General features: G+C 37.3%; 1 protein-coding gene across 3 annotated transcripts in view; it reads left to right on the forward strand.

Annotated features, from left to right (window-relative positions):
• The first annotated feature begins 880 nt into the window (after positions 1 to 880).
• The window catches only part of LOC131061244 (uncharacterized), a 138,873-nt gene continuing 112,757 nt past the window's right edge, over positions 881 to 26,996 (forward strand). For 2 of the 3 annotated variants that reach the window (XR_009110519.2, XM_057994792.2), the window contains exons 1-4: positions 881 to 1,305; positions 1,406 to 1,497; positions 2,963 to 3,068; positions 3,201 to 3,296. Coding sequence is in view for 2 of the 3 variants with exons in the window: in XM_057994792.2 (XP_057850775.1) it covers positions 1,030 to 1,305; positions 1,406 to 1,497; positions 2,963 to 3,068; positions 3,201 to 3,296 (570 nt within the window). In the remaining variant the exon portion in view is untranslated. The remainder of the gene's footprint in view (positions 1,306 to 1,405; positions 1,498 to 2,962; positions 3,069 to 3,200; positions 3,297 to 26,996) is intronic. The other variant, XM_057994791.2, reaches the window with a different exon arrangement.

Consider the following 26,996-nt stretch of genomic DNA (forward strand, 5'->3'; position numbering starts at 1 on the left):
GCTAAAAATAATGTATTATTTTAATATCAATAAAACTAACCTATAAAAAAATAGAGTAATTAATGGTAATATAATTAATTGAATAATAAATATTTATTTAATTAAGTGAGGACATTTTTAGGTGTCTATAAAATTTATGTTTAATCTTTGGCCTCTTCTAGAACACTCTAGGTTTACTCCTCTTCACTAGGAGGTGGAGGACTTGTTTTTATTTAACTCATCGTCTCGAATTGGTTTCTATTATTTCTTTCTCTCATTGATCAATAAAATAATTTCTGTAAAAAATAAACAAATAAACAAATATTTATCCATTAATTGATACATATGGCACAAATGTTTCAAATGAGGAATGACATATATAGTCATATACCACTTTTTGAATAAAAATATATATTTATTCTATATTCATTAAAGTCGTATACATTTTTAGATGTAAAAAATATAGATTCAATCCAAAGAGCTTTGGATGCATTTCATAGAGGTTAGAGTGCATGTATAACATTTCAAACTTACTTTCAATAGCTCCACTTAATTTATCGATTCTATGGAAAAAAGACTTACACTAAATGAGTTATGCACAATTAAAGCAATCAGATTATTATTACTATCACCACAAATATAATTTCATTATCACTATCATCACCACAAAATGTAATAACCGCCACAAATTCACTAATGAAAAGTTATATGTTAATTATTGAATCCATATTAGATAAATAACTATATATTATAATAATACACAATTTATACAATAAAATAACTACAACCTCTACTTGGAATATAATTTCATTTCAACAATTAGGTGCACTGCATCTCTTGTTAATCTTGCATCTTCTTATATGAATATTGACTAGACCTAAATTTGAAAATATAAATGAAAATCTAATCCAAAGTATTTGAAACGACTACCAATCTCCTTTACTGTTGCCGATCAAACCCAATATACCGTTGATGATCGAAACAATCCACAAAATGTGCAACAACAGAGACAACGGTCATAATCGAAGTACATTCATTTCCTGTTGAATCATGTTGACTCTCAGTCACCAAAGTTCACATGTCTGCAATGTTATTGTTTACAATTCACTGCATACTTCGAAGTCTGCTCACAATCCATTGCATAATCTAAATTACTCCAAGGTCAATACGAATAAAAAGCATAGAAATTATAGGTCATGCACCATACAAAACCAGCATAGTAATTTATCAATGACAAAAAACAGAGAGAGTAACGTGGGCTGTACATATGGTGACGATAATTCCCAGTGGTTGTCTTTAGAGCTCCAACGCCTACTCTCAATGCAGGTCTCGTTTAATTCAACTGTTTCCTTAATATCCAGCTCCTAATATGTTTGTTTGAAGTTTAAGTGTGAGTTGTTTAGCCATTTTGTGAATATGTGTACAGATAAAACCAAGCATTGGGATTGTATTAACGCGAGGTAAATGGAAATGGGATGTACATGAAAGCTCATTGTATCAATTCTCTGGAATTATGAGGTAAGATTTTAATGCCTTAAACCCTAAAATCAAAACCCTCAAAATCTGGACGTTATGAATAATCAAGTTTCTTGCAATGCATATCAGTCTACTTTTCTGAATTTCTGTTTGTTGTGAGTTTTTCCCGTTTTTGGTAAGTCTATTTTAAGAATAATGTTAATCATGGTATTATTTTTTGATTTGTTCAAATGGGTTTAGTGTAATTGTAGAACACAATTCTACTACTGAGAGGGGGGGATGGGTGAATTGAACTTTCAGTTCCGGGTGAATCAGTAGTAGATTAAACGTTCAGATCCTTAAACAATTAAGTATCATTGATAAACTAAAATAATTGAAAATCAGAACTGAAAAGAATGCAACAACAAATAGAGACCAATACACATGAAATACGTGGAAAACCTAGAATGGAAAACTAGGTTCTACAGTCCTAATCCAGCCTCACAAAAAGTGTATACAATACTTTAAGGGCACCAACCCTAAGGAATCCCCAAATTCCTTGCTTGAGAGCACCAACTCTTACAAACACAACTTTTCAGTTTGAGCAATAACTCAGCATCCTTTGGCACCAACCATAAGAATGTCACAAACAAAAGAAGTCTTGACTCCAAATCTGAACCAATACAATATTGGAAGCACACATTGGAATTGTTACAAACTGAACATCAGAACCTTTTCAAACATGAATCAGTCTTATATTCAATCTGCAAATAAACTTTTGTATCCTGTCTGCAGTCTTTTAGAAAGACCCTAACAACTTCATCAAGCAAGGGTATGGCATATATATCACTGCTGATCTTGTTTATAATTACAATCAATTAAGCAACATATAGATTATATAATCACAGTATACCTCAATCTTCCACTACAATCTGCATGCTTTCTGCATCTTGCAATGGCAAGGTCCTTTTCATCACTCATCAGCATTCTCATTCAGATTCTCAGCATCTCACACACCACGTTCAGTATCCTAACACATAGTCCAAGATACAAAAGACATAATGCTAACGTAAAATCTTATCCAACTGATAATCTGAAATCACAGTAAATATAAAATGTATTGTTTTGTTTGTGGGCATCATAACATGGCTTCCTCTTTGTTGCTTCTGTCAGATTCAAGGTCAAACCAAACAGTTCCAAGACACAAAATCTGCAACAACAACATGGTGTGATACAATCATTGAAGATAGGTCTGTAACATCCAAACTCTACCAACCAATCGCAATTAGTATCAATTTAGAGTTTCAGAATCTCTTGACATCAATGACAAATATACAGACTTCTAACAGTAATATCATTTCAACCACTACCAAGCCATATCAGTTACGGACAGCAACACCAATCTTACCTTTATTGACTTATTTTATCTATTATGGACATCCTAATCTATTAACCCTACACCCTCAACTGGCCCTTTAATTATGTAGAAACTCAGCTTATCGGGTTTTACTGTTTGCTTTATTTACAGATTTTATAATGTGGCTAAGAGGAATGAAATTTTTATCACGAAAGTTCAAGGGCAATTAAGGCTCTTTTCCACTGAATGCCTAAATGGTCTCAACACATCCGTACAGGTCCATTGCCTTTACCATTGTTTGATGAATTTTATCTAGGCAAATTATTACATTCTATGTTTATGTCATTGTGTTCTTGAGCGCCTGATTTTCAGGGAGGGATCTTCTGACTACTTGTGACATTTTGTACAGATAATTTCTCGGCATCCAGGAGGCAATCCGGCACCGCGCAAAGATGGTTACTGGCCTGTGTATATCATTCGAGCTGGACATGACACATCTATAGAGGTTTGGTCTCTTCAATAGAACTCTTAATTGTCATTATAAGGTCATATGAGATCTGATTGTTTTTGCACCTAAAATGAGATCAAATATTTTTGCATTGTCTGACAGAGATGTTTGGGTGAAGATGCACAGCAATTGAAGTATACTGTGGTATCAATTTATGCAGAACAAGCCTCATGTTTTTAGAAGCCTAATTATAGATTTGGTAATTTATACCAGTTTTCAACAAGACTGAATTAGGATAAACAGTAGCCTGATATAGTCCAGTCCTGTATATATATCAGAGACACAAATAAAAGCAAGTCAAAGATTAGTTAGAAGAGATAGCTCGTACAGTTCCTGTTTGACATTTTGCCTTAGAATACATGTTTTGTGTAAATTAAAGATTCAGAGTCACTTTCAGCTAGTCTCTGCTATAAATTGCAGATTGAAATTAATCTGTAGGATGCCTTGGGAAAAATTTGGGCCCTCTTTTTGCATGTTGGTGTAATTGTTTGATCATCTTTCGCAGGTAAGATCATAACAAACAGTATCGAAGCTGTTCCCATGGCTGCATTCTACAATAGCAACAAAATTTTAGTGGTCTATTGCAAATACCCCTTGAATGCTCTCATCTCACCCTCACGAGATCTTGGTGATTAGAAAGTGGTGAAATTTGTGGGGTATTAATAATTTTTGACAACTTTTTTATGCAGTAGTGGTCTAGGTTAGAAACTCTATGTTGGGGATTTTAAAATATTATAAAGAGCTGCATTATTGGTTAAACACGTTTTGGCATGTGAAATGAGGTGGGAAAGGACTCACCAATATCTAGGTCTCAATTGCAGGAAGCCATTAACCATCTGAATGTGTGGTGCATTGGTAAGGAATAAGCTTTAGGAAGTTGCTCTCTTCGTACCCTGGGGACAGGATACTGCAGCTATGAGTCTAGTGGAACCCTTTGTCAATTCACTATTACTGAACAAGATAATTATATTAGCAAGCTTACAGATCAGGCACACCTTAACTTAGAAATTCCCTACATACACCATAGTCATGAACAAATCTGGGCGTCTATTTGAGTAGAGATTGGTACATTTGAGCAAATTTGTATAGTTCCAAGCATATTGGGGCAGTGAAGGTCATATTAGTACAATGCATAGTGGGTCATTGAATTGATGCGTTCCAAACTACATAATATGGTTGATGGTAGTAGATCTTAGGATTCTTCATCATAAGATTTTTCCTGGAAAATTTGGATCAGGAAATCATAACCAGCTACTCTCTAACGGCTGTCCAAAATGGACAATTTAGGTAAAAATGATGGCCTTGACAGCAAATTGATTGGACTTAATGCCAAACACAAATGTGAAAGTTGTGGGGTATTAAGAGATTTCAACAACTTTTTTATGTAGCAGTGCTCTCTCTAGGTTAGAAATTCTATGTTAGGGACTTTAAAATATTATAAAGAGTTGTCATTATTGGCTAAACACATATTGGCATGTGAAATGAGGTGGGAAAGGACTCACCAATATCAAGACCTCAATTGTAGATAGACTTGAGCTTCCATGTACCTTCGCGTAGAAAGAAAATTTGCTGCAGGTGTAATGCCCCCTTCTCAGTAGGCGGTAATCAGTGGTCCATTAGCCTATTCTAGAAACCTGTAGGCTGATTGGAATGAGGAATTGGGGTTTCCTATTTTCTAGGAGGATTCCTTGCTATTTTCAGGGATGTTGTGGTTGGAGTTTGGCAGAAAGAATTGAGGTTCCTTCTGGGTTTTCTGTAAGCTTTGCAGTGGTATGACAAGCAATCAGTTCAGAGGAGTTTGCAGAACTTACTATTTTTAGTAAGTTGACATCAGTTGTCATGATCATTGGGTTTCTCGAGCTGAGCTACAGGGTTCGAAGAACAAGTTTTTTGGAGTTGTTTTTAGGACTTACTATTTTTAGTAAGTGTCATTTCAGGCAGTTCTATTTTTAGCAGTTCAGTGCAGAGCTCCGACCCAGTTCAGTTTGATGGTTTCAGCACTTCAATTCATGATCAATTTGGTACTGATTAGTATTTGTTTTGCAAGTGATTTATTAAATATTAATACTTTATTCTAAAGTTTAATATTTAATTATATTGTTGGACGACTTAGGAAATGAAAAGTGCATCTTATTCAAAAATTTATTTATTCTCCTAAGTCTGGCGCCTAGAATGGAATATATGCTCATGTATAATGTTCTTTTATGTTGTAAGTTTGGACCAAGGAAAAATTTCGAATTTTGTGCCTAGGGAAGGGGGCGCCAAGTCAAGGACATGTTTGAAATGAAATCCAAATCAGAAGATAGGAATTTGGGCGCCATTTGAATGTGAATTTGAGTTTTAGAATCTATAAATAGGAGAACTTGGCCTCTCATTTGACATCTATGAAGAAAATTATAACGAAGTGCTGCCAAAATTTGGAGTGAAGCTTCGGGGAATGCATACCTCCTAGCTACCACTTGGTTTCTTGCTTGCAATGCAACAGTCTAATTGAGCTTGTTACTACTCTTCATCTAGAGGAGTAGATTTGAGAAACAATATTGCAGATTTGTGTGTCAGTTTCAGATATTTTGGAGTGTTTTCTGAGTGTTCATGCTGCTGATTGGTGTGTTTGTAAAATTGCTAAAATAAAAAAAAATTTGTTGGGGATATTACAACAGGAAACTATTGACCATCTGAATGTGTAATGCATTGGTAAGCAACTAGCTTTAGGAAGTTGCTCTCTTTGTACCTCGGAGACAGGATAGTGCAGCTATGAGTCTAGTGGAACCCTTTGTCAATTGACTATCTATGAACAAGATAATTATATTAGGAAGCCTCCAGACCAGGCACACCTTAGCTTGTAAATTCCCTACTTACACCCTGTTGATGTGTTTTTCATGCACATGCAAACACAAAATAAAATACTCTAAAGTATCTTGAACAAAGTTACTCAAATGCTGAAGATTAGCTTAAGGATCACTTGAGATAACTCCAAGGTTTATAAATGTCGGGTCACGACGTGTGGATAAGCTCATTGGTTTGATGTGATAATGCTAGGATCACAAAGGGACTTACGTTGAATTGTTGAATGCTTGAATTGCTGAAACTTGATCATCTGATGTTGCAATCTTGTGATGCTTTTGGTCCTAAACTAGCTTGAATTGAAAAAAGGGCAAAAAAGAAAGGGTTGAGGAATTCTATCTTAATTCCTAGAATGCAAGAAGATGGGTGAATGATTAGATGGAATCCTACTAGGCAAGGTCTCACCATCAAATTGAACGATTTGATGCAAGCTCAGTGCAATCTTCTAAGGTGCGATTCGGAGATGTTCAAATCATTACCATCAAACATTGATCACCATTCAAGTTAATGCATAAACAATGGACACATAACAATTTGAAGTTAAGCTCATATCATTCTAGTTGACCATGCAAGGCACACTTGCAATCAACAAGAGGCTATTGGTATGGACTAAATGGATTCCACACGAATGCATTCAACAAATTCCTCCATTCGATCTAATCAACATTAAAGTAAATTGAGAAGTAAAGACCATGCAAGTTGTTGTTGAAGTAACAAATTAAATTCAACATAACTTCAATGAAATCAATTATTCTTTACAACAAGGTTTGGCAACAATTTTTGCCTTCTCTTAATCTAACTTCTATTCTAATTGCTATTTACTATTCACTACTCTATTGACTAATTATTATCTCTCTATTAACCTTTACAAATGAAGAGCTTGAGCTTTTATAATGCTCTCAATACAATTCAATGGCTCAGATCAATTTGAGATCAATGGCCGAGATTTTACAATGAAAACCCTAATTAGGGTTTGTTACAACAAACTCAATTTTGGCCAATGAAATAATTACAACATTTTGACATGACCAATAGATAATAGGGGTAGGTGCCTCAAAGTTTGTGCCTTCATATGATGAGCTTGGTTCATTGAATCCGGATGTGTTGATGTGGAACTTCTCTGATTGGGTGAGTGGTGACTGGGATGATGATTAGGATGCCACTTCAACTTGCGCTTGTAGACTTGGTAGATTGTCATGAAGGGATGTTGAGAGATATCTCTTGATACTCAACATTTCAAGTTCGCTCAAAGTAGTGGTGATGGGAAGCATTGATGTAGCTGAGTCATTCCTCCATCCTCGCCTGCTTGCCTTGGGGTGATTGTATGTCTTCATCCTCTACACTCCTTTGATCTCTTTATGTCTCCATGGTGTGGTGAGAGTTGAGATTCCTCTTAGGCATTTTGTGCTTGTAAATGAAATTTTCTCCTTTGCATGGTGGTGTTAATCTCACAATCTTCCTCCTTTTGCTTTGCAATCACCATCCTTGATGTTTTTGCTGATGAAGTTTTCCTCTTGAAGACATCTTCTTGACCTTGAAATTTCCTCCTTAGGACACTTGTTTTGATCCTCCACCAATGTAATCCCCTTGATTTCTTTCTTCATCTCCTGCAAAACAAACAAATGAGCATCAAACACACATGACATATAGCCTCTATAATCTCTTAATTTGATATGATTTCTGATTTTATGTGATTTGCAGGTTTGATAAGAGCATTTAGAGAAAATTCCCTCTCATGAAGGAGCAATTGAAGTGTTTTCGCTCCTAGAGAGGAGCATTTGAAGTTTGCTCCAACCTTGATGCTCACAAAGTTCACTCCATCCTTGATGTTCATGAAGTGATCTTCAAACTTGTCATTGAACTTGCTTTCACTCGCTTACCTTCATTCTATGGGTTCTAACATTAAGTCTTTTAACCATTTATTGATGAAAACATGACAAACCATCCTTAGGGAAGGCCTCTATAGGAATTTCGCTCTAAGAGTGGAGCACATGAAGTTTGCTCAAAATGATATGCACACGAAATTTGCTCTTGAAGACAACCACATGAAGTTCGCTCTTGAAGGCATGCACATGAAGTTCGCTCCAACTTGCATGCACTTGAGTTGAATTTCAAGTCAAAATTGAACTTGCCCTCAATCACTTCATTGTTTCATCAATTCAATCCTTAGTTTTTCAAACCTTCATTCACAAAACATGTCAAACTTACCTCATGAAGGCCTAAAAGAAAAATTCGCTCCTATCAAAGAGCACATGAAGTAAACTTTGCTCCAAAGAAGGAGCACTTGAGGTGATCTTCAAATCAAAACTATGTTCACTATCCTCATTCATGATAACTCAAATGCTCTAACTCGCACTCAAACAAGGCTTCTAAGGCAAACTCACTCCAAAAGTGATGCTCATGAAGTTTGCTCCCGAGGTCATGCACCTGAAGTTCGCTCGAGTTCATGCAGCTGAAGTGAATTTCAAATCAAAGCTCTAACTCTCCTTTGCTCACTTTCACTCACTTTCTCAACTCTTATGCGTCATAGCATGTTCAACATGAGGTCTTAGGATGAATTTCGTTCCAAGTCTTGAGCACATGAAGTTCACTCCACAAGGGGTGCACATGAAGTGAAGTTTGCTCCAAAGTGGATGCACATGAAGTGAAGTCTGCTCCAAAGTGGATGCACATGAAGTGAAGTCCAAATCAAAGTGGATGCACATGAAGTGAATTGAAACTTGACACTTAGTGTTTTCTTGCTCATTCTCCTTCATTCAATTCATTCAAGCTTGTTGACACGAGGCTCATGGTGCGTTCTAGGAACAACTTCGCTCTCAACTAAGGGCACTTGAAGTAGCTTGAAAATGTACTCTTGAGTTGAACCTTATCACTTTATGCCTTAGTTTATGCCTTTACATACTAAAAGACCTCAAAACTCACCTCGAATATGACTTCTCCGACTTGAGGCAACAAGAGTGAAATTCGCTCTGGGAGAGGGCCACTTGAAGTGAATTTTGCACTTGACCCAATTGGTGTTTCCTTGCATTGTTTGATTGGGCTTGATCTTGAAGAGTTCCTCTATCAGACCTCTTTCTCTTTATGTTCATTTTGACCTCATTTCACCCCAAAAAGAAAAGCTATCCTATTGTCTCCTGGCCTCTTAACCAACTTTATCCCTCTAATGCAAAGTCCAATAGCTAAGGACTCAAACAATATCCTGGAAAGCAGAAAAAAGTGGGGGTCCCCATTTGCAATGGGGCGATGTGTGAATGCCTCACAACACACCCTAGTCATGAACAAGTATAGTGTAATGTTCCTTTTTTAAATGGGATTTAAATAATAACATAATAATAATGAATATAATAAAATATAATATAATTATAAAATATAAATGAATTGTCAGAGGGCATGAAATAGTGATTTCTGAATTTCAGTTGGTCATTGTATGTATGAACTTATAGAGTTAAGTCTTAAGGACATATTCAGATATGTGTATTTATCAGGTGCTTCTGTTTGGAGTTGCTTCTGCAGATAATATATTATATTCCGTGATATTTATCCAGTAAATAATATATTATTACATTTTATCGTCTAATGATTCATTTGAGAACATCATATCCTAATATACTAAGTCATCGCTGCAGTTTAATATCAATACATATGCTCAAATGAATGAGTGGCATCAATTGGTGCATTATTTCTTTATGTTGCCAGCTGTACACTTCCATAAAGGAATCCCCATGTTTAGAGGGACAATTTCTGACACAGCCTTGCCAAGTTAGTCAGCCTTATTGGGATCGCTAAGATAATAAAGGCATTTAAATGAATTTGAATTAAGAAATCATTGGCAGCAATTACTAAAGACATGAAATTCAAATTCAAAAGGGGCTTGAGACCAGCGATCAAGGAGGAGGGTTACACCCTTTCAAAAGGTAACATTTGGGGAAGGTTGTGACTCCCTCAACGATAAGGTATAAAAGGGAGATCAACTCATTTGGGATGGGGCATCAATTGATCATCATAAGAAAGAAAAGAATTGAGGATCAGAACTAAGTAAGAGCAAAAAATAAATATATTATAGAAGTATTTGATTTGAAATCAGGAAATAGTCAATAAAGAGCAGAAATCTGATTTATCATTATCAGCCTGGAATTAGTAAGTTTATGTGTGAAAATATGATATAAGTGTATAAATGCAATTTATTCTTTGCTGAAATTATATAGGGACAATTGTGAGTAATCGCATTATTTTCCGATTTGAGTATTGTTTCCCAATTTTAAAAAATTTAATTATATTTCTATTTGATTATATGTTATAATATATTCATATAGTTAATCTATTTTGAAATGGGTAGAAATGGTTGCAAAACAGGTAGGGCAATCAACCTTTCGAGTTCATGAGAGGTGAAGAATCGACTTATCTTTTATCAAGCATGCCACCCTGAGATGGAGTGCTCGTGGGCCGAGAGGCATATGTGTGCTCCTGGTGGAGGGGGTAGTCTCATACTCTTTTCAAGCATGCCACCCATTGGGGGTTAAGCCTCATTGGCTAGGAGGCTAATTAGTGCTCCTAGGCTTGGTCAAGGAGGATGGAGCGCCCCCAAGGTGGACTGAAGGATGAAGTGGACCACTCTCCACTCATGCTCTTGCAATACAAGGATAACTATCCTTGAGATTGCGGTTTGCAAATTTTCTATCTAATTCCTAATACAGTTACTATAGGAATATGTTTTGGGTAATTATTAATGCTATTGATTATATATGCAATTATATGTTACTGGATTCCTAACTCTTATGAAAAGAGTTGGTCTTATGGATTACATTTCAAATGTTGACTAACATTATTGCAAGACCTAATCCAAGATTTATATTGGAAAATAATTTTTAATTGGTAAGTTTGTATTTCGAATGAACGATATTTCTTATTTTGATCGAACTCATGGTTTTAGGGCAAAATTTAGGAATTTCCCAAAAGGGGACATTACATCTAGGCATATTTGAGTAGAGATTGGTACATTCAAGTAGATTTGTATAGTTTTAAGCATATTAGGGCAGTGAAGGTCATATTAGTACAATGTGTAGTGGGTCATTGAATTGATGCATTCCAAACTAAATAATATGGTTGATGGTAGGGGATCTTAGGATACTTCATCATAAGACAAATTTGTATAGTTCCAAGCATATTAGGGTAGTGAAGGTCATATTAGTACAATGCATTGTGGGTCATTGAATTGATGCATTCCAAACTACATGATATGGTTGATGCAGATCTTAGGATCCTTCATCATAAGACCTTTTCTTGGAAAAGTTAGATCAGGAAATCATAACCAACTATCCTCTAATAGCTGTCCAAGTTGGACAAGATAGGTAAAATTGACAACCGTGACAACAAATTGATTGGACCTATTGCCAAACACGGTATCATGAGCCAACCATTCCGATAGAGTATAAAGTCATCTTTGGGACAAAGTTATAACAATGGACAACACTCCTCAAGTGGATTGCATAGTGGACGGACACAAGGTACACCTTATTAAGCTCATAGATATACTGGGGGGGGGGGGGTGAATCAGTTTATACCATAATTAACTTCAAATCCAATATAACATTAGGATCATTATCAAATCTTTTTGTAACTTTGAAGTAGCTAAGCAAATGATAAACACAATCACACATCAACACATGAGAATACCATATATACGTGGAAACCTAGGAGGGAAAAACCACAGTGAGAATAGCTACTTGGATCTATTGCCCAAATCTTGTCATACTCCCATCTGAAACCCTAGTCACAACTATCGATAAACCAATCACAACATTAGTAATACCCAGTACCCAGACTTGGGCGATGCATGGCATGGTAAAGGGCTAGCTAGGGCAAAAGGAAGTTAAGGCTTACCCTCCTAAAAGTTGTCATCTCTTTTGTGATATTTAAAACAAATTATACTTAAATGTTAAATGCTGGGTGATCTACTCTAACGCCACTTTGTAAGGGTTAAAATGATTTCCAAATTTAATTTAAAAGGATTTATTAAAGAGGGCCGACCCCTTGGAAGAGGTGCCTCTCTTGGAGAAGTCGCCTCTTTTAAAGAGGGATGAGATGATATATATAGAGGAAGAAGAGAATCTATCAAGGAAGAAACAATCAGTTTCAGAATTAATAAGAACAGCCAGCAAACTTATATATTTTCAAGTGCTTGGCTGCTCTATATCAAGACTTAAAGTTGGCAATTTACATTTCCTTAATATAATTCATACCTCATTTGGTGTTTCTAGGGCAAAATATAGGAATATCCCAATAGGGGACATTACAAATCCAACCTCACAAATATAATAAGGAAATTACAATATTTTGTAGGCACCAACCCACAGGAATTGCAACCCAATATGGAGACATCAATCCCCAATCAGATTTGCAAGAACCAACCTATAGGAGACACCAATCCTCTCGTCCAAAGAACTAAGCACCAACTCAGATTATGTGACACCAATCTCAATTATGAAAAGATATGTCATGTGAACCTTCAAAGCTTAGCCTTCAACATCTCTTTGATCTAATTTGCTTCAAAACACTCTCACAATGTGTATGAGATCTGCATTTCAGTTTGCACTCTTTAACACAAATTGAGTAGATAGCTTGCACAACTTTTGCCACTTTTTTGCTAAGCACATCTATCATGCTATTTTGGAATGAATTTGATCCACATTATATATGCATTCTCGGTCCAAAAGCCAATACATTACACTAAGAGTGGGATCACGATGTGTGTCACCCAACACAAACTCAATTGCTCCCAAACAACTTTCACACACTTCCTCTAGTTGGCACATGTTACCAACTTACTATCCTCTAGTGCAACCATTAGGAACATCATCATAGTCAGTGAATTAGAACTGTGACCATTTTGTCGACTATATTTTTCCTTCTTCTTGAGCTCCATCTTTGGAACTTGAATAGATTTTTTTCATGTGTAGCCTTACTTGTCTTCTAAATTGCAAGCCATAAAACATCATGCTAGTGCAACTAGGCTTACTTACAGTCTCTGAACAACAAACCTCAAAAAAGTACCGTAGTCACCTCTAGACCTCTACAAACAACTAAAACTGGTACATGATGATAATATTAACATTACTAAGCTCTGTCCTCCATTGTTCTCAAATGCCTTGTTATGGTATGATAAGGTAATTAAAATTATTGCAAACTCCTTGATACCTTGACAACAATGACAACATTGATAGCACCTTTGACATCGATGACAACACAATGTTTAACAATAAATTGAATTTCTATAAATTGCAAATTTGTTGTATAAAGTAGAATAGTATTTTTCATCAATCAAACTTCCATGGCTTATAAAATTCCCATAGCTTTGTTCAACCTAGAACATGAAGCTTTCTAATGTGGGATTTTAAAATAGACCCTATAAAATATACAGAAAAATTTGGCAATCAAACTAATTACTATCACAATTATCTATTTGAAAGCAAACACTGACAACACAAGTGAATATAATTTGTGCTCTTATTAGCTATTCAAAGGAAAATGTACATATTTATAACCTTTCGGGTGGATTATCCCTAATGACTTGTGTCTAAGAGGATATGAGTTAAGTTCAACTGGGAGAGGAGCTAATTCAATAAGTAGAGTGTTGGCACTTAATGAGACAAAGGTGACACATAATTGCCATCAATCAAGGAATGATGAAGCACAGGTGGCAATTGATTACCTTCAATCAAGGACATGTCCTTATTAGCTACATACGGTTGAAACATTTTACCTAGGTAAGCTTAATAAAAGAAGTGCAATAAAATATCAGAGCAACATTCAATCGTATTAGTGGTTGGAAAAAATATACAGTGCACTCACATGGGATTAGTTTTTGAATACATACTCACTTGCTTTGGCCCAAGTGAATACAACGACTTCACTATAGCATTGACTAAATCAAGTCAAACTCACTTTATTTGCAATATGTAGACACAATTTGAAAAATTGGCAAACTAGACAAGTGGGCTAGATGATGCTCTTTTCAAAAGTTGCTTTATCAATGGCCTATAGAAAGACATCTATGTTGAAGTTAAATTGTTTAAACCCACTACCTTGGTGGAAATTTCTAGGTTTGCTAAATTATTTGAGGATAAATATATTTCAATGTTGTCCATATTAACTACCACAAGTTCAAAGTGTTGAAAATAAATAGCCAGTTCGGATTATACTTGATTAAATTCTAATGTTGCCTAGTGGCAATTAAAATTTAAATACATATTGTAATAACTTAAAGCGATTACAATAATGTAACTTGTAAACATATGAGACTGGTCCTATTTGGGTGTAATGTGCTAAGGCAAATGCAACATGTAACTTGTGATGACATGATAGGTCAAGACCTATTCATGTAACTTGTAAATAGAATTCGAATTTAGTGTATTTTGGCGCCAAGTTCATTATAGCCGACTAAGGCAAATAAGTTACTTGTATCTCCTATATAAACGAGGCGATGTAATCCATCCTATACAGCATTCACACATTCATCCAATTCAGTGATCTGATTTGCAAGCAATTCAAGACACAACGAATATACATTGAAGGCCTGCCATTATATTTTGAGGTCAATGAACTCACTTTGGAGAATAGCGAATTCATTCTAGCTGAGTGAATCCAATCAAGGGTGGCGACTATCATCAGATTGAAAGGACAAGTCAAATTCTGATCAGAATTCAAGATTCAGATAAGTCAATTTGTTCTTGCCCTAAGTGGGCGAATTTTGTACCTGGCTATCCCTTGACATTAATATAATCTGATCTGAATCTTGTTGCTGGGTTTTTCCTCCAAGAGGGAGGTTTTCCCAAGGTACTGCTGTGTTGTTTTGTACTGTTATGTGTTGCATTTTCAGTTTCAGTTATTTATCTTCAGTCTGATCACTAAAATTAACATGGTATCAGAGCTTGGTTCATAAATAGTTGTGATCAGATTTGTCAATCTTTTATTGTCTTTTAGTCTAACTTACTGTTCAAAGCTACATGGCTTCTTCTCTTAGGGCTGAAGACAGTTTGGAAGGTTTTGCGAATTACACCTCTTGGAAGGTTCGTATGATGATGGCGAGGATGCTGAAGAACCTACTGATGAAAAAGAAAAGGAAGAATGGAGGAAGGACTTTCAAGCTTGAAGGTTGATCATTGATTCTGTCAAAGACCATATTGTGTCATCTATCTCCAAGATGAAGTCCGCTAGAGAGATGTTCAGCACATTGGAGAAGATGTATGAAGTCAACAACACTAGCTGCATTCTTGCCTCGAGGAATCAGCTCTTCCTACTTTATGAGAATGCCTGATTTAAAGGATCAACTTTCAGCAGTAGGGAAGGAAGTTGAAGACAAGGATCTTACCTTGACTGCCCTCAATGGTCTTCCTCCAACTTGGGAACCATTCATTCAAGAAATTAGTGCGAGAATTGAGCTTCCCAAGTTTGAACGATTGAGGGGAGATTGCATCCAAGAAGAATCTCGACTGGCTGCTAAGGGGGCAATTAGGAACTCTCATGGAGGAGATCATCACATGCTTGCAGCCCAATCAGTTAAGAAGAAAGGTGGAAATTGGAAGAAGGGCAACTTCAAGAGGAATAGAGATTTCAGACCTTCAGCAAGTCATGATTCAACGAAGAAGCCAAGAGATTTTTCACCCATTTGTTGCTTTAGATGTGACAAGTTTGGTCACTATGTGAAGGAATGTCAAAATCAGCTCAAGCAAGGAGAAGCGAATCTCAATGAAGTTGCAGAACATAAGAACAATGAAGACTTCATCTTCATCTCTGCCTTGTCAAGCAATGTACCGACTGATTGCAACACATGGCTGATCGACAGCGGCGCATCTAGACACATGACAGGCTACCAAGAGCATCTTTCAAGCTTGATAGAGAAAGAATCTAATCTTCATAAGGTAATTGGTGGTGATGCTCGATATTCGGTAAGAGGTTTCGGTACTACATTAAATCTAGATTTTGGTATTTCTCTACATCTCAGTGATATTTTATTTGTGCCTGGAATTAAAAGGAATCTTATCTCCATTTCTGCACTAGAAGATAAGGGTTATCAATTAGCATTATCTAGTTTTAAATATGCTCGTGTCATTGGTAATAGATATGATAGCTTATACAAGCTTTCAACCAAACCTGTTCAAGCTCTCATTCATGAGGCTCCCGAGATCAGCAAACTATGGCATAGGAGGCTTGGTCATTTACACTTCCAAGCACTCCCCTCACTTGAGTCAATTTCATGATGATACTTGCGAAGGATGTGCTTTAGGTAAGAACACTAAAAGTCCATCTTATAAAAGTGAAAGTAGAGCTATAGAAAAATTAGCACTTGTTCATTCTGATTTATGTGGACCTGTTGACGTGTCTAAAATCGCTAAACTTGCGACTTCATCCGGCCAACGCAGAATAGAATGTACTCGTCGAGTATCCTATCCTCTCTTGAGATAAGGAAATCCCTAATGCTGTTTCAATTTGATCAATGGGGACGACCTCAAGGTTTCGATTGTCAGGTCTTGACTGCAGGATAGCTCAACGGTTGATGTGATTTACTGGGAGCACAAGGGGACTTACGATTTGCAACAAGCTAGTTTGCTGTGATTCTCAGACTACGAAATAAAATCAAAAGGGAAGGGTTCGGGAATCCTAAGGACAAGGATGATAACAACTGATGTAGTGGGTAGACAGATTTCGATAAACCAGTTCTTGTTTCGCCAGAGATACCCTCACAACTAGACAAAAACGGTGCAAGCTCCAAGGGATGAAGGATTTTCAGACAGGAGACACTCGTTTTAGGCACCCAATTTTGGCGTAGCCTAAGACGAACACCTGTAGTTGAACTAAGCACAGTTTGGGTTCAGACTAACCATGCACGGTGACCTACAATCAGCAGACCCCCAATGGTATGGACCAGAAATGCATCAAATACCTCTCCACATTCACCATTAAAATCCCAGCACTCTAAAATTAACCAGCCTAAAGAAACCATGCAAACAGACTAAAACAAAGACAATAAACACCATATTTCAATGTTCATATATTTGCTTTAGTTGCCATTACAACAATTTCTGCAACATCTCTATGCTATGCTTAAAATCTAATCTATTCTAACTTCTAAAATCTAACTATAAAATTCTAACCAACTGTTTCACTATCTAACAAAAATCTCTAACCCTTTACAAAAGAAAGGCCTCTGCCTTTGATAGAATTTACAATATTGAATCGAAGGCTAGGATGGACTACATCCAAGGGTCTTGATCTGCCTTCCAGAAGCTGGCAACTTTAACCTATGCCCAATCAATTCTCAGTTATCCAACCAACCATAATTTCAACTACCTCCAATTGTTTTGGCATTATTTTGAGTCCATCCGGTAGTTGGACATAACCGTCCACAAAAATATCTTGCGCTGGACCCATAGGCAGTTTTTTCAATAAAATAGTTTCAGTTTACAGAAACTTAACTTCTGGAATTAAATCTAGCTGTGCTCTTCTTGAGAACGCATGCTTTGTAGTATTCGGAGTGTTCTTCGGTCTTTGGTGGTGAACTTCAGCTTGTCGTCCAGCGGCATGCTTCCCAATGCCCGGTTCAGATCTAGCGCTCTTGTAGCGCGTTCCTACATCCTTTTCTTTTCCAGCTTTCAGTGCCTGGCTCCTAGTTTTCTGCGATGACGTCTTGCGACCTGCAAACGATCAATTTCATTTTAATAAATCAATTTGAAAAATTAAATAATTTAACATCGTCTGGCCCGAGAAGTTCTTTGTGAGATGTATCTTGAAATGCTGTTTTCTCTTGAACGTGAAATCTGATCCTTGGTCTTGATGGTGTTTGGGCGAACTGAATCCACTAAAGCTTCTTGGTTGACTGGCGAAAAAGTGATTTTGCCCTATTGTTCAATTTCGGCCTACAAGTTGGTTTTCGGCCTACAAGTTGGTTTTGAAAATATCTAAGTTTAATGCCCCTTTCTGCATTGGCATTTTTGGGCTAAAAGCCACTTTGTGAACTTGGTTTCAACGCTTTTACCTTTTGCTTCTATTCGCCGAACTTCGGCTCAAGACGCGTTTTTTGCAAACTTGGTAACCTAACGCCTTTCTATTTTTAAAAGTTTTCTTTTATCTCCCGAAAATCTGCAAATATGGGGGTTTTGGATGGTTCTTCAGACTTTTAACTTCTGCGTTTAACCCTTAGGCGTCGAACTTGGGCGATTTGCTCTCCTTCAACAAACCTTCAAACTTCTTTGTTTTACTATGTCGCCGAAAATAGGGTGTTTAAAGCTTTTCGCAGGGTTTATATTTCGCGATTTTCCTCATTTATCAAACTTCGACGAAATGCACCATTTCGCAAACCTTTAACCTTTTCGCGATTTTCCTCCAGGTTGTGAACTTCGGGTTTTGAGAGCTTTTTGCAAGGCTTTAACTATGGCGCTGCCGAAAATGGGGTTTTGCATCTCCGCAAGCCTTCATACTCCTTCACGATTTACTTTGCTTTGGGTTGGAGTTCGGCGTTTTAGACTTTATAATAAATCGCGCTGTTGCCAAACTTTGGGACTTTGGGACTTTGGGTCTTTTTCAAACTTAAACTCCGTGACTTACTTGGTTAAAACTTCAGCGATTTTAACTTTATGCAAACTTCGGCGAAATAGGGTCTTTTGCAAGGATTTAACCTTTTCGCGATTTCCCTCATTGTTGGCGAATTTCGGGGGTTTGTGACCTTTTTCAAAGTTTTGATTTTTTTAACTTTTAACCCCCATTTGGCGAAAATCGGCATTTCAACGTCTTTGCAGGCTTTTAACTCTTTCTTCACATTTAGGTGACTTTGCGAGAATTGGGGAGTTTGAAGTTCGCAATATGGCCCTAGAGGCCGAATTTGGTTTTAGCGGCACTTGACCCTTCATATCCCCTTCCTCTTCCGCAAGGACAAAAAGGCACAAACTGGGGGTCCCTGTCCAAGACGGGGATGGGTGTGCGATACGCACAACAGGACCTATGTTTGTCACTTCACCTAATGGATTCCTATGCTATGTTATATTCATAGATGATTTCTCTAGAAAGACTTGGATTTACTTTCTGAAAACTAAAGAATCTAATGAAGTATTAAGTAGGTTCAAAAAATTTAAGGCTTTAGTTGAAAATCTATCTGGAAAAAGAATTAAAGTTTTAAGATCTGATAATGGAGGTGAATACACCTCAAGTAGCTTTCATGACTTTTGTGTAGAGACAGGAAGTAAGAGGGAGTTTTGTGTTCCCTACAATCCTCAACAAAATGGGGTGGCTGAAAGAAAGAATAGATCCATTGTTGAAGAAGCTAAAGCTATGATTCATGATCAGGATCTACAAACCTTCTTGTGGGCTGAGGCATCTAAGACTATAGTATATATTTAGAATAGATGCCCTCATCGAGTGTTGAAGAACATGACTCCTGAAGAAGCCTTCACCGGAATCAAACCTGATATCAGCCACCTAAGGATCTTCGGAAGCCTTGTCTATGTTCATGTACCAAAGGAAAAGAGAACTAAGCTAGAGCCCTCTGGAAAGAAGGGCATCCTTGTTGGATTTAGTGAAACTTCCAAAGCATTCCGATTCTACATCCTAGGACAAAGGTACATTGAGGTAAGTAGAGATGTAACTTTTGAAGAAAATATCACTCTTAAGAAATCTAAAGGTTCCTTGGTTGATGATGATAAAGAACTTAATGGAAATCAAGATATGGAGAATGATACTAACCCTGAGATTCAGAGGGAATCTATTGAGCCTTGTGATCCTTCTGAGCCTCTGGATCCAACTGATGGACCTAGAGACATTGCAGTTAGTAAGAAGAGACCACTTTGGGTTAGGAACACCATCTAAGAAGCTGAAAAGTTTGCAGCTCTCCAAGGAACATTCAGAGAAAGCAAGAGACCTCAGAATTTCTCCAACTATGTTGAAATGATGTGCAATATTATTGAGACCAAACCATCAAATGTAGAAGAGGCCATGAACCAGCAAGCATGGAAGTTAGCCACGGATGAAGAAGAAAGAAGCCATCAACCAGCAAGCATGGAAGTTAGCCATGGATGAAGAATATCAATCCATCATCAATAATGATGTCTGGGATATTGTCCCTAGACCTAAAGGTAAGTCTGTTGTATCCTCTAAATGGTTGTTTAAAATTAAACATTTTGTTGATGGAAGCATTGAGAAATATAAAGCTAGATTGTAGCTCGTGGTTTTTCTCACAATGAAGGCATAGATTATGAGGAAACATTTGCTCCTGTTGTTAGATATACTTCTATTAGAACCATTATAGCTATTGCTGTAGCTAAGGGCTGGAAATTACATCAGATGGATGCAAAGACTGCTTTTCTTAATGGTGTCATTGAGGAAGAAGTCTATATTGAACAACCAGAAGGATATGAGATTCATGATAGAGAATCTCATGTGTGCAGATTGAAGAAAGCTCTTTACGGCCTCAAACAGGCCCCTCGAGCTTGGTATGAAAGAATTGATAAGTATTTGGTTAGTTTAGGATTTTGTAAGAATGATGCTGATTCTAACCTTTACTTTAAAGTATTTGATGGTGAAATGCTATTTTTGGTTTTGTATGTGGATGATTTATTTCTAACCGGTGAAGATAGTCTCATCATTAGATGTAAGAAAGAATTAGCTACAGAATTTGAAATGAAGGATCTAGGCCTAATGCACTACTTTCTAGGTTTAGAAGTATGGCAAAGATCTAATGAAATCATCCTTAGTCACGGAAAATATACTATTGATATATTGAAAAGGTTTGGAATGATGGATTGCAAACCTATGTCTACTCCTATGGAAACTAACCTGAAGAAATTAAGTTTATCTGCAGCTAACTCTGATTTTGCAGATCCATCGGAGTACGGACAGTTGATTGGATCTTTGATGTATCTAGTTAACATTAGACCGAATATTTGTTATGCAGTGAGTGCCCTCAACCAGTTCATGAACAAACCGAAGCATGTTCATCTTGTTGCAAAAGAGAAGGGTTTAGGAAACATAAAATTAATAAGGCTGGTATGCTGGTAGACGGATTCAACATAACCAATCCCTGCTTGGTTAGAATGGCTCACAACCTTGCAGAAACAGTGCAATCTTCAAGGGGACTTGGAGAAGATTTTCAGATTGCAAATGCATGGCTAAGCACCCAATTCTGGCGCAGCTCAGATGTGTTGACATATTTTTTATGACTATGTCGAACACAAAATAAAGTTGCCTAATGGTCACTTCACTCTCTCTTGATCAAAGTGCGATTGCATGCTAAGGTTGCAAGAAGTTCAAACAATCGACTCCAAGTTTCTTTTATGCTACGGATGTGACTCAATTGGCTGATGTGATTGCTGGTAATCCAAGGGGCCTTACGTTTGCATCATTCTTTCACTTCTTTGTTGTGGTTGGAACTCCATCATCGGATATGGCAATTCTGTGATGCTATTGCTTCAAACGGACTAAAATGAACTGAAAGGAAAAGGGAAAGGGCTTAGAAGGATCTAAATCTACTCCTAAGGGCAGTGATAACAATGAATAGTGCTTTGGTGGACAAATTCCAAATAAACCAAGCTCTACTTCGCCAAGTTTAACTACAACTCTGTAAGAACCGGTGCAATCTTCTGAGGATGTTGAAGGATTTTCAAATTGAGAAAGTGCATTTGAATACCCAAAACGGCGCAATCCAATCGAGTGTCCACAACCGAACTTAGTACAAGTTTAATGGCTCGGGCTAACCTTACACTGCAACTTACAATCAGCAAGATGCAAAAAGTATGAACCATGGAAATTCATCAGACACCATTACGTTCTCCATTGAAACCAAAGCACTTTATCTAACAATTGATAAAATAAAATTCTACTCTAAGTGAGGAAGGTGAAACCATGCAAGTTTTAAAAAAATAACTTAAGTGGACACCATCAGAGAACAATGTTTCACAGTTATTATCTCAAAAACTTATCGCAACAATTTCATACAAATCTCCCTCCTGTTACAAATTAGGGGGGTCACCTGTTTATATAGGCCTCAGGCCATGATTACATGCAAAACACTAATTAGGGTTTGCCCAAAAGATTCTCCACACATGATGCAACAAGGTGGGAATCAACAATAAATGCCCATTATGCCCATATACAATTAATTCCAATCCTGCCAAAAATGGCATCCATTGTGCATTGAATGCACCATAATCCATCAAGCTTGCCCAATAAATCATAAATGCAATAAATATGCCTCCATGCAAAATCGCCCCATGATGCCATAAATGCACCATCATCTCCTGAACGTGATAGTTGCATGCAAAAAAAGAATCTGCCATAATGCCTTAAATGTGACGGCTACATGCAAAAGATGCTCCATTAATTCTACATGCAATGACCGGGTTGCCATTTGGTCAAATATTCCGGCAATGAATGCTCCACCATACCGCCACGCGTTCAATAGATCCTCGCCATGCAAGTGGACTCTGCCGTCGTATATCCGCTCCTGCACATCTCAAATTGTTGGAGAGAAAATTTGATTTAGGAAGAATTTTCTTGAAGTCTCTTCAACTTTCCTTGCTTGGAGAAGGTTTTCCATCAATTTTCACTATCTCCTATTTTTTAGGAATTTTGCACAAATTAGGGTTTCAAATCCAGGAGGAAGAGAATTCTCCTACGAATCCAAATTTGTAAATTTTTTGAAATTTGGATGTGATTTGATGCCCGAGAATAGATTTTTTCAAATTTTTTTCCAACGGAGAATTTCTTGTTCAGTTCATCCCTGATTCCTTCCTTGCCTTAATTTTATCTTCAGTTCATCCTTGGGTGTGATTTCTTCCTTGCTTGGAATTCTGTCTTGAAGCAAGGAATTTCCAACACTTAGTCTATTTTTCACCTTTCCTAGAATTCTGTTTTGAAGGAAGGAATTTCCAGCACTTAGCCAAAAATTTTCCACTTTCTGGAATTCTTCACCTTGGACGCATTTCCTCTCGAGAAAGGTATTTTTTGAATTCTTGAAGTTTTCTTCCTGAACCTTGAACTTTCCATATCTTAGAAGATTTTCTGAATTTTCAATCCTAGGCGTGGATTTTTCACTGGAGAGGGAATTTCATCAATTTTGTGAATTCTCCATGACTTCTTGATTTTGGCGCCTAGTTGGAGAGTAGGGCGGAATTTTGCATTGGTGGAGGATTCAATGAATTTGTGAATCCTCCATGCTTACTTGATTTTGGCGCCTGTCCTTCATCTTGGGCGAAATTTTGCACTGGTGGAGGATTCAATGAATTTGTGAATCCTCCACGCCTTCTTGATTTTGGCGTCTGTCCTTCATCTTGGGCGGAATTTTGCACTGGTGGAGGATTCAATGAATTTGTGAATCCTCCATGCCTTCTTGATTTTGGTGCCTGTCCTTCATCTTGGGCAGAATTTTGCACTAGTGGAGGATTCAATGAATTTGTGAATCCTCCATGCCTTCTTGATTTTGGCACCTATCCTTCATCTTGGGTGGAATTTTGCACTGGTGGAGGATTCAATGAATCTGTGAATCCTCCATGCCTTCTTGATTTTGGCGCCTGTCCTTCATCTTGGGCGGAATTTTGTACTAGTGGAGGATTCAATGAATTTGTGAATCCTCCATGCCTTCTTGATTTTGGCGCATGTCCTTCATCTTGGGTGGAATTTTGCACTAGTGGAGGATTCAATGAACTTGTGAATCCTCCATGCCTTCTTGATTTTGGCGCCTATCCTTCATCTTGGGCAGAATTTTGCACTGGTGGAGGATTTTTGCCTTTCCATGCTTCCTCCGGACTGGGATGGATTTTGAAACCCTTCCGGATCAGGCTACCATATAAGAATTTGGGATGATTTTTCCAGACTTGAGAAAATTCCCGAGCTTTCCATTTCAGGAGTGGGCTTCCAGCACTCAACCATCTTCTGGCTTTCTCTGTCTGCTTTCTAACTTTCCGGAATTAGAAATAGTTGCAAATGCATGATCTTTGTCACCTTGTCCGAATGGTCCTGTCAGAACAAACTTTCCAAAAATAGAAACCTTTAAAGTGTGAGTGTTAGACCCTTGGACAGGATATAGGAATGACTTACTATAAATAGAAACTTACTAAAATTAGAAATTGCTAAAAATAATATGTTTGATTTTGGCAGAATGGCGACATTTTGGGACTCAGTAAAATCCCTAAAACATAGGAACTTTCTAAAAATAGAAAGTTGTTCCGTTTTGGCTCAAACTTTACTGGGAGGTTCCTTGAAGGGTCCTGATTCCAGTTGTAAGTTCAGTTTTTTCAAAACCGTAAAAGAAACCCCTTAAATCTAGGACTGAAGGCAAAAACCCTAAAATTAACAAAACAAGTCCTAGACTTAACCAAATTTGCTCAAACGGAAAGCAAACTTAATCAATATGACCCTCGAACACCTGCAAAGGACGAGATTGCTGCGAAAAGACCCAAAAAACAAAGCCAAAAGATTAGAAGGGCCTAAAAAGTAGGGGGGTCCCTATATGGAATGGGGCGATGTGTGAAAACGTCACAACAAGGCGGACACCTACAATTGAACTAAACACAATTAAAGGCTCAAACTAACCATACACAAGGACACAAAATCAGTATATCCTCAATGGTATGAGCCCAAATCCATCAAATACCTGCACACCCAAAAGAAAGATCTATCTAAATTGCTGAAAGAAACCATGCAAACAGAAGAAAACAAAGACAATAAACACCATATTTTAATGTTCATATATTTGCTTCAGTTGCCATTACAACAATTTCTGCAGCATCTCTATACTACTACTAAAATTTAACTTTCTACAAAACTCTAACCTATTCTAAATACCTAAAAATCTAACCATCTAACAATCTAACTAGAGTCTAACCCTTTACAATGAGAGGCATTCTGCCTTTTATAGAATTTACATACTGAATCAGAGGCCAGGATTGACTGCATCCAAGAGCTGCAATCTGCCTTCTAGAAGTTGGCAGCCTTAACCCATGCCTACTCAATTCCTAGTTATCCCTTCAACCACCATCTCAACTACCTACCACTATTTGGCTTCAATTTGGGTCTATCCGGTAGTTGAACATAATTGACATGTGTCCCTTTGTTTTAAAATATCTTCAATGGTGCCCATAGGCAGCTTTACATTAAACAATTTCAGTTTTTTTTAAATTGAAATTTTGGAATTAAATCCAGCTATGTATCCTGAGAATGCATATTTGCTGCATTCTGAATCTTCTTCGGTCTTTGGTCTCGGTGGTGGAATTCAATTTGGGGTCCAACAACACGCTTCCCAATGCTTGGTTCCGATGGTGCCCCTGCATCCTATTCTCCAGCTTCCAGTGCCTGGCTTTGATCGAGGCTCCTTGAGGTTTTAGGCTTTCTCCTCGTTCTTCCCGACGATGCCTTCGACCTGCAAATAATCAATTTCCATTCCGGATTAATCATTTTGAAAAATTAAGTAAATTAATTTAACAAAAATTAAATTTTAGTCGATGTTGGGCTTCGTCTTGGCGAAAACAAAAAAAAATGTTTGCATTAAAACAATATGAGTCCCCTCCTTTAGGGTTTTTGAGGTTTTTGCACGATTTGTGAAAAATGCCCTTTGTCTTATGAAATTCGGGCTCTAAAGGGGGTTTGAGTGATTTTAGATGTCTCATGTTTAAGTGCTCCTCTATAAAATTCGGGTCATGTTGGCTTATCAGACCGAAATGCATGATTGAGTCCCTTTTTCATTTTTCAGCTTATGGATCTGATTTGTGCAAACTTTAGTCTTTCTTGGCAATTTTGGCCCAAATGCCGATTTTGCAAGCTTTAACGTTTTCACTTTTAGAGGTTTTTTAGACCCCCCTTTGATGAATTTCGGGCCTTTTTTGCATCTTGTGGGATTTTCAAGTTTTAAGTTATATCACCCTTCTGTGGCAATTTCGGGCTTGGGAGTCCTTTTGCGAGTTTGGAGATTTTCGGCTAAATGGGGCTATTTGAAATCTTTCTTTTTTAACTTTGTTTATTTTGGTGTTCTAAGCTGATTTCACCCCTTTTCAGCCCAAAAAGCCGTTTTACGCGATGTAAAAGCTCGAAGCCATTTTGGCCTGAAAGACCCTTTGGCGAACTTGGACCCCATCATTTCTCTTTCCATTTTAGGCTTATGGGCTGACTTTGTGAACTTGATGTCCTTTTCGGCTTGTTGAGCCTTAAGGCACGACTTGATTCCCCTTTATCATTTTTGGCCTATGGAGGGAAAATGCGCGATCTTAAACATGTCACTCTTTACCTTTCACGATTTCACATGGTCTCGTTTTTGGTTAAAAAACCGACTTTTCACAACTTTCTACTTGGACGTATTTCGGCCTACTAGCTCACTTTTTGCGATTTACTCATGGTCTAAAAAAAAGCCGACGTTTTGAATCTCAACTTTGCAATTTGGGTCAATAGGCCGGTTTTTGAGTTTTAACCTTGCATTTTGTTTTTTTTAGGCTGATTTGTGCCTTCATTGTTTGAATTTCGGCCTAGGAGGCCGATTTTTTGAGTTTTATGACTTTTGAGTTTTGGTCTTAGAAGCCGGTTGGAGAGTTCTGTCTGATATTCCTGGCTTTTAGGCCGATTTTGAATGAAATTCACAATTTTGGCTTTTGTAAAATTGTAATATCTCGGATAATTTATGTTTGTTTTTTAGCACAATAAGAATTACAAACAAACATGTAACCCGTTAAGGTTAGAAAATGTAATGTCAATGCTTGCTGAAATTGTAACCCTTCCACTTTTTGATCACCAAGTGCCCAATGTGGGAAGGTGAGAGCATACGGTGATAAGGGGTTCGTTAGCTCATTGATCTGCTGGAAATTATAAAGCAAGTACAATGCTGGG

The sequence above is a fragment of the Cryptomeria japonica genome, chromosome 11, assembly GCF_030272615.1.
Source record: "Cryptomeria japonica chromosome 11, Sugi_1.0, whole genome shotgun sequence".
NCBI classification, from domain to species: Eukaryota; Viridiplantae; Streptophyta; class Pinopsida; order Cupressales; family Cupressaceae; genus Cryptomeria; species Cryptomeria japonica.